Genomic DNA, 9,173 nt, shown 5'->3' with positions numbered 1-9,173 from the left:
TCACTTGCCTTAGGCCTGTAATTTTTTTTCCCAAACAAGCAGTTACAATATGTAGTTTTAAATGGCAAAATTACCCCTATATTCTATCAATCACTAAGAAAGTGATATTTATAATGAAATCAAATAGTAAGATAAATAATGAAGAAATATAATCAACTAAAATTTTAAGATGGCACCTTCTATTCTGATAAGGTCACGTTGCTGAAAATATTATTAGGGTTATAATTGCGTTACAACTCGTCTGTGATTAACATTTTTTATATATTAGTCCTCTTTATTATTTTTTTATATATGGCACTAAGGGGATAACCAGTAATAAACACCAAGAGAATTTCGGTTAGATGAATATCGATAAGTCTGTAAATATAAATCTATATATACATACATATACGTATATAAATATATTATATATATATATATATATATAATATATATATATATATAAATATATATTTTTTATATATATTATATATATTCTCTCTTATATAAATAAATAAATAAATATATATATATATATATATATATATATATATATATATATATATATATATATATTATATATATATCTATATATATATAATATATATTATATATATATATATATATATATATATATATATATATATATATCTATATATATATATATATATAGATATATATATATATATATATATATATATATATATATATATATATATATATATATATATATCTATATATGTATATATATATATAATATTTATATATATATATAATATATTATATATATATATATTATGATATTATATATATATATATATTATATATTATATTTATATATATATATATATATATATATATATATTTACAGACTTATCGATATTCATCTAACAGAAATTCTCTTGGTGTTTTATAACTGGTTATCCCCTTAGTGCCATATATAAAAATAATAAAGAGACTAATATATAAAAATGTTTATCACAGACGAGTTGTAACGCAATTATACACCCCTAATAATATTTTCAGCAACGTGACCTTATCAAATAGAAGGTGCCATCTTAAAATTTTAGTTGATTATATTTCTTCCTTATTTATCTTACTATTTGATTTCATTATAAATATCACTTTCTTTAGTGTATTGATAGAATATGGGGGTAAATTCCATTCTACAAAACTACATATTGTAACTGCTTGATTGAAAGAAATTTACAGGCCTAAGGCAAGTGAGCCCTAATCCCTTTGCAGGAAACGAGAATCCCCTCCCGGTATATAACGTAGAGCTCACCCGTCGGCGGTGTAGCAGCCTGGCTATCACCGAGGAGTCGCAAGGTCTCAGGCGAACCTAATACCCCTGGGAGAGCGAGTCCTTTCCCGGAGAGCAAACATGTTGAAAGCGAGCGGAATGAGGCTGCTTGTTGCGCTACTTTTTGGGCCAGCGCGGCGGGGGCCAGGGAACAACGGTAAAAACCTGCTGATATGTATTATGGATATAAAAGTTTGAATACTCATATACATACACATATCACACACATACATATGTACATACACGCACACATACACACACACATAATGTGTATATAAATATGATATATACATAATTGAGTACGCATATCTATAAATTCTCATTTTTTATCAACAGTACCACCAACAACAGTACCACCGACAACATTACCACCGACAACATTACCACCGACAACATTACCACCAACAACAGTACCCACCAAAACAACAGAACCACCGACAAAAGTACCACCAACAACAGTACCACCGACAACAGTACCACCAACAACAGTACCACCAACAACAGTACCACCAACAACATTACCAGCAACAACAGTACCACCAACAACAGTACCAGCAACAACATTACCACCAACAACAGTACCACCAACAACAGTACCACCAACAACAGTACCACCAACAACAGTACCACCGACAACATTACCAGCAACAACATTACCAGCAACAACATTACCAGCAACAACATTACCACCGACAACATTACCACCGACAACATTACCACCGACAATATTACCAGCAAAAAACTTCCACCGAAAAACATTACCACCAACAACATTACCACCGACAACATTACCAGCAACAACATTACCACCAACAACATTACCACCGACAACATTACCACCAACAACATTACCACCGACAACATTACCAGCAACAACAGTACCACCAACAACATTACCACCGACAACATTACCACCGACAACATTACCACCGACAACATTACCACCGACAACATTACCACCGACAACATTACCACCGACAACATTACCACCGACAACATTACCACCAACAACATTACCACCAACAACAGTACCACCAACAACATTACCACCGACAACATTACCACCAACAACAGTACCACCGACAACATTACCAGCAACAACATTACCACCCACAACATTACCAGCAACAACAGTACCACCAACAACAGTACCACCAACAACAGTACCACCAACAACAGTACCACCAACAACAGTACCACCGACAACATTACCACCGACAACATTACCACCGACAACATTACCAGCAACAACATTACCAGCAACAACATTACCACCAACAACATTACCAGCAACAACATTACCACCGACAACAGTACCACCGACAACAAGTCCCAAACCGACAACATTACCACCGACAACATTACCCCCGACAACATTACCAGCAACAACATTACCACCGACAACAGTACCACCAACAACATTACCACCAACAACATTACCACCGACAACATTACCACCAACAACATTACCACCGACAACATTTATAAACAACATCCGGAAGGTGGTGCTCCACACATCTGTCCCTGGCTGAACAAAGGCTGCGCCTTCCTGTCGCTGCCTCCTGAGTACACCTTATCACAGGAAGCAGCCACTTCGCACCTTTCCACTCCTGAGCCTGGCTCACTCAAGGACCTCCCAGCTGACCTACCGTCCCCTCGAGCAACCCCCAGCGACTTACCCCCCTGTCACGGTCTGATAAACCTGACACTCCAGCCGCGGAAGAAAGGGCGCGCCCAGGATGTAGCCGCTGAATAAAGGGGGACATTCGCCATACCTCGGCAGAAGGAGCTCAGCTTGCATCCCACTCAGCTTGTAGCGAATAAACCCAAAAGCCAAGGCCACTTTCATTATCCGCCTTATATCCATCTCTCGTGTCGCTCACATCTGATGGCAGCGGTGTCCACGAGCCTCCCCAACGCCGATAGTTCGCCGACTGCTCCGCAGCGCTACGCTACCTGCCGACGTCTGTCGTCGACCACGCTTCCGTTTCGGGGTAAGTCCACTCTTGTGTATGGCCAGTTTCCTACCCTCCCGAACGCCTATCGATAAGTACCTGTTTCCCTTAAGCCCTTTCGTTCTTTTTAAACGTTCCCTCTGTAATTAAATCTCTGACTGTAATTCCTTCTTGCCTTGAACCTTACCCTTACGCTAGATCTCCGCTTGTTATCTGCATAGTCCAATCACACAACACGACCTTTCACGCGCAGACGAGCACAGTCTATCTTGGAAATGGATGCAGCTATAGTTGGTATAGAAAAGACATTTTTAACCCACAAACAAGCAAACGAAAACTGCACATTTTACCAGTGACTCTCCTTTACATAACGTTAGACACCTTCCTCCTCCTCCTTCCCTACAACCCCTCGTCCCCCTGCACCTCATTTTTCTCTCTCCACAATGCCTTCAGACTCTCCGCAACCACTAAACCCCAAACTTCCTCCAGCCCTATTCGGTTTGTTACCAAGTTTGATGGCAGCTTGAAAAATAGACATAGATTTCCCTGATCAAGGAAATTGAGGAATTTATTGTATCAACGGGGACACCGAGATCAGACAACGGGTTCCCATAAGAAATGTTTAAATGCTGTTTTATTCCCGTCTTGACCTTACCTCACCAAAGTTAGGGAAGCGTTTCATGCTTTCGACCAACAACCTAACCCTCGTGGGAATTGTTTAAGCAAGAATTTGCATTCTATTCAGGCCCCCTAGGTTGATCATGTACTAAAAGCTCGCCAGGATTTTTAGCTTACGGCCTCAGTCATTTTCTTACACTGACATCCGCACCCATTGTAATCGCGTTAGACCTTTCAGTGAATAAGTGGGTCTCTTCCATCCCAGACAACTCCCTTTCAAACATCAAAGGAGCATTTCGTGATACCGCATCTCACACTGAATATATGCTTTACTTCACTTCAGCAGTATTTGCATCACACTCACCCCATTGTGCCAGGAGAAAATTTGGCGTGAAATAGGAAAGATAGATAACGTTGTTGAACTACCGGACATTTTTTCTAAGGAGTTTTAAAAAAGTTGCCGGCATGACGTGCATGTAACCAACGCTTATCTGCAAAAACCGACCCCTCCTCCCCAACCCCCAATCCTCCCCCTGAACTCGTTCGTGTGCCAAAACCCCCATCCCAACCCGCCCTCCTGCCCTTACCTTGCCCGCCCTAACCCTCGGTCCGTTACTACCCCCGCAATGCCAGGACGTTTATGCTGCTACCCCGAACTCACCTTATCAGAACACCCCATCCCTCGTCCTCTCTTTAGACCCCCTGCTGTTACCAATTGGATCCCTGAAAAGTCTGTCTGCCAAATGCTTACATCATGGCCATTTTTCTCGCGACTGCCGTAACATTCCGTATGCCCCTTTCCCCAACATTTAGGACACCCATGGTATCAAAGCAAAGATTATACAGAACAGAGTGCTATAAAAACAAGGGTTTTTTAACAAAAGCTTAGACGCGGAAGTAGCCCCCACAAAACCAAAAAGTCATGCCATTTTTTAGAGGAAATTCTCGAGACCCCCAAGATACCCCACCCGCGGACCCTTCCCCAGATGCAGAAGTCATGCAAAGCCCATGGGAACTCCGTACTCAAATTAATAGCCTCTGCTACTTTTAGCCATTTCAATGACCCCCTCTGCTTCCTGCACGCCTCAATGGTAAACCAGCAATGTTCTTCTTAGATAGTGGTTCGTCTGTCAGTCTGGTGTCCGCTTCAACTTTGTCAAGGTTTGGTTTAGATCTCAAGATCCAACCTCCCCGCTGGTCTGTACGTGGTGCTTCTGGTAACAGTCTGAGGGTAATAGGAGAAACGAGGCTGAACATTAAGTTCGATGGGATTTCGTTTCTCCATCCATTTATCGTTACCGAGTCCCATACTGTCCCTGGTGATCTCCTCCTGGGCCATGAGTTTCTCTGGCGTACAGGTATTGTCCATGATCCTAGGAATAACAGAATTAAGTTTAATGGCAAGTTTCTCTCCCTCGTTCAGCCTTCCTCCATGTGGACTCATCGCTACAGTTATGATGCACTCAGGCCCCCTCATAAGTACTACAACAAAGACTCAATTTCTAAACCATATACTGGGAAAGATATTCCCCTCAACAAACCCACCCCCAACCCCCTGACCTCCCCCCAAAGCATTGTCCCAAGCCCAGGTGCCAGAGAAGCCCCGCTTTTGTGCAAGTAGCCTCCCACCTCCCAAGCTTGGAACCCAAAATACTCGTGCTGCCCCTCCCCATAATACCCCCCCTTGTCCTACCCCAGCTACTACTACACATTTTGGGCCCTTTTCATGGACTATGGGAGACAGCGCATTACACTTTCGTGTCAAGGAAATGACCCCCCATTCCTCCATTTACCGACAGCCTGTCAATGTTGTAACACATGTAAATGAGGCGCATGCCTGGTCTTGCCAGAAGGATCTCGTGTTAAGGGAATTGCCATCTTGCCACACTTTATTCATTTCTGAAGGGGACATTGCTCCACCTATAACCTAACTCCTACCCCCATCCACCCTTTACAATAACACCCGAGTAGTTGATTATGAACTAGCTAAAGGTTTAAGTCATGGAAATACCACCACTGCCTTCACTGCAACCCCTCAAACTCAGCCCACTTGGGGGAGTCTCTCCCTTCCCCTCATGAACACTCTCGACTTCCCCCCCCCAGATTTTGATGAGGGTTATGAGATTTGTCTCGCCTCTTCCGTGAATATCCCCCCCTATTGCCTTTTGAGTTTCGACCCCTTGGCAAGACTGATCTCCTACAACATAAATTAACCTGGTTCCCAATGCTCAGCCTGTCTATATTCCAAGTTACCCGCATCCCTCATAGCCGCCGCTCTGCTCCGACAAGGCTACTGCTGACTTACTTGATCAAGGTATAATAACCCCCAAATACCTCACCCTGGTCTGCTCCCAAAGTTACTGGTACCCAAGAAAGATGGGACAATGAGACTGTTATTGACTACAGACGACTAAACAAAAATTATATTCCTGAGCCATTTCCCATTCCCTCCTTCGTCTGTTATTACAAGACATTGGGACTAACAACAAAGTCTTCTCGACTCTCGACTTTTGTAAGGGATTTCATCAGTTTTCCCATGCACCCTGATTCCCAAAAGCTAACTGCTTTTTCACCCCTTTTGGACACTGGGAATTCACACGAATGCCCTTTGGCCTAAGAAACGCCCCATTGAGTTTTGCACGATTAATGTCCCTTGTCATGAGTGGTTTTTGTTGGTAATGACGTACTCATTTATCTGGACGACTATTGGTGGTGTCAAGGATGTTGCCGAGCACGAAGTAAAGCTCAGGAAGATTTTTAGTAGACTATGTGAAAACTGGATTTACCATTAACCCTCAGAAGTGCCGTTTTTTTTGCCTCTTCCCTTGAGTTTTTGGGTCAACCGTAACTTCCGCAGGGAAACTCCCCTAATAATGAAAGGTAAAGAGCATAAGTAACTTCCCCCGTCCCTAAGGATCAACATCAGATTAAGAGCTTCTTAGGTTTAGCAGGGTTTTATAGACCCCTTTATACCCATTTTGGTTCCATTGCAAGCCCTCTTTCCCGGCTACTTAAAAGAGACTCCGAATTGTTTGGGGCAAGGAGCAGGACTTTGCATTTCAATCCCTCAAATCTAGGTTAATTAAGTCCCCCGGTATTGGCTTTTCCAGATTTTTCCAAGCCCTTCATTTTAGCAACTGACGCCTCTAACGTTGGCATGGCTCTGCACTTATGCAAGAATTCGAAGGAAAGCTAAGCCCATGCTTTTGCAAGTCGAGTCTTAAATATTGCTGGAAACGTTATTCGACATCTGACAAGGAATTGCTAAGCATTAATGGTCACTCAAACATTTTCGAGAGTAATTCTAGGCTATGATATAGAAGTAAGAACGGACCATCAGCCACTGACCCATATCATGTCTTGCAAAGGGCCCCCATGGTAGATTGGCCAGGCATTTGGATACCTTGCTAGAGTTTTAACCCCTCGATTGTGTATACCCCGGCCCTTGCCCAAAAAGGTTGCAGACGCCTTATCTCGAGCACCAGTTTTACTCCCTGTTCTCTGATAAATGCCCCCCCTAGATGCTCTAGATATTAATGACATAAAAGAAAAGCAGAGAAGTGACAGCTTGTATAAGGTATCATCAAAAGTCTAGAAGCTAACCCAAGTACCCCTTTACCTCCAAGAAACCATCTTCCAGTTGAGGATTTTTCCTGGACGACTCTGGCCTCCTCTTTAGATTGTCCATGCCCAAGAGAAAGGGGAGGAAGACAAAGATTAGTTATAGACAGTTAGTAATCCCTGAGTGCCTTGTTCCCCTCATCCTTAAATACTCCCATAAGTCATTGGAGGCAGCTTACGCTGGGGCTTCCAAAGCCGTTTAGCGTGCTAGGTCAAGATTTTTATTTCCCCAGGTTATCCCAGAGAGTTTTTTCCCACATGTTAAGAGTTGTCGTGGCTGTCCATATACAAGGGCTCAACCCATCAGCCTGCCCCGCATTGTTGTATGATATCCCTGATTTCCCATTCAGAAGGTATCTTGCGATACCCTTTCAGGATTTATACCAAGCCCAGGGGCAACAGTACATTCTAGTTTTCATTGATATTTTAGTAGATCTGTGAGCTTGTTCCTGTACCGGACAAGTCAGCTCACACCATTGCTAGAGCCTTCTATAACAATATCATATGCAGATACCAGTCCCCCCAGCAGCCCCAGCAGCGATTTAAAGGAACAGAATTCTGTAATAAGATCCTCTCACGTTATGTAGCTTAATGAATGTTCAAAAAGGTTAATATCCTCCCATACCGACCTCAGGCCAATGGTATCACAGAGAGACTGAACAAAAACCATCTTAAACTTAATGAGAACTATGATTAAATGACCTGATGATGAGTGGGACCTCTATTTACCCATTGTACAATCAGCTATTAACTGCCAATTATCATTCCTCACTCGGTGACATACCCCATTTCCTGCTATTCGGTATGGACAAAAGACTCCCTTTCGAGCTCTTGGATGCGAGCCAGACCCCAACTATGATGACAACTATGCCAAGACACTACTTATCAGGCAGCAAAAAGCCTTTACGTTTAGCCCAAAGGAAAAGCTAACTTATCCAGGGACAAAATAATTGCAAACCAACATAAGATAGCAGGTTTAAGGCAATTGAGTGGGTGCACTAGTCTTTAGGGGCATAAAATCCACTAACTCTCCAATGCCCAAATTAGCCCCCATCTTCGATGGGCCCTACAGGGTGCTACAGTGTCGCAATAACAAGGCACTTTGCAGGAGTTTAAAGGATGAGTCACAGACATGGTTCCACTTGACCAAATGAAGCTTGCTAGTAAGCACTTTGTAGAGCAGTCTCTGATTGCAGTGCCTCACCGACTCCAGGTCCTCTATGCTTTCAGATGAGTCCCGTCCTCTTCCTGTCCCTTCTCGCTGTTAGTGGCGCCCATCTCCCCGCGAATCTACGGAGCGTCCCTGGCGCCATTATAGAGGACCTTGGTGTAACCTTCCCTGTCACTAATCATGTAGAGATAACTGTAGTACTCACTTCTTAATTAAAGTTCTCTTTACTTGCTACATTTCACCATTCCAAGCTTGTAGAACTAAGATCATACATATATCATTATAAGATTCTGAATGGTACACAGAGAGAGCTTCTCACTCACATCCTGAATGCCACGATAGATGATTTGAGTAAATTCACTGCCAGTAACCATTCACGCTCTCGCCGTGGTCTTATAAACGCGGTTGGAAATATTGCACACGCATTTTTTGGGGTCATTGACGAGGACACCCTTAAAAGCCGTCTTGCTGGGCTATAAGTCATCCCTACATAAACGTCCATTGCAAGATTTGATTCTTCGGATGA

The 9,173-nt window shown here is 42.6% G+C and overlaps 1 protein-coding gene across 1 annotated transcript in view; it reads right to left on the bottom strand.

Annotated features, from left to right (window-relative positions):
* The window catches only part of LOC119595596 (mucin-5AC-like), a 9,257-nt gene extending 6,126 nt beyond the window's left edge, over window positions 1-3,131 (bottom strand). Inside the window, exons 1-2 of the mRNA XM_037944706.1 lie at window positions 2,990-3,131; window positions 1,265-1,447 (exon numbers count right to left, since the gene is read on the bottom strand). Of these exons, the coding sequence (XP_037800634.1) occupies window positions 1,265-1,447; window positions 2,990-3,131 (325 nt within the window). The remainder of the gene's footprint in view (window positions 1-1,264; window positions 1,448-2,989) is intronic.
* Between the last annotated feature and the right edge of the window lie 6,042 nt (window positions 3,132-9,173).

The sequence above is a fragment of the Penaeus monodon genome, chromosome 36, assembly GCF_015228065.2.
Source record: "Penaeus monodon isolate SGIC_2016 chromosome 36, NSTDA_Pmon_1, whole genome shotgun sequence".
Taxonomy (NCBI): domain Eukaryota; kingdom Metazoa; phylum Arthropoda; class Malacostraca; order Decapoda; family Penaeidae; genus Penaeus; species Penaeus monodon.
The sequence above is the reverse complement of the archived record's forward strand: the minus strand, read 5'-3'. Positions and strand labels throughout refer to the sequence as shown.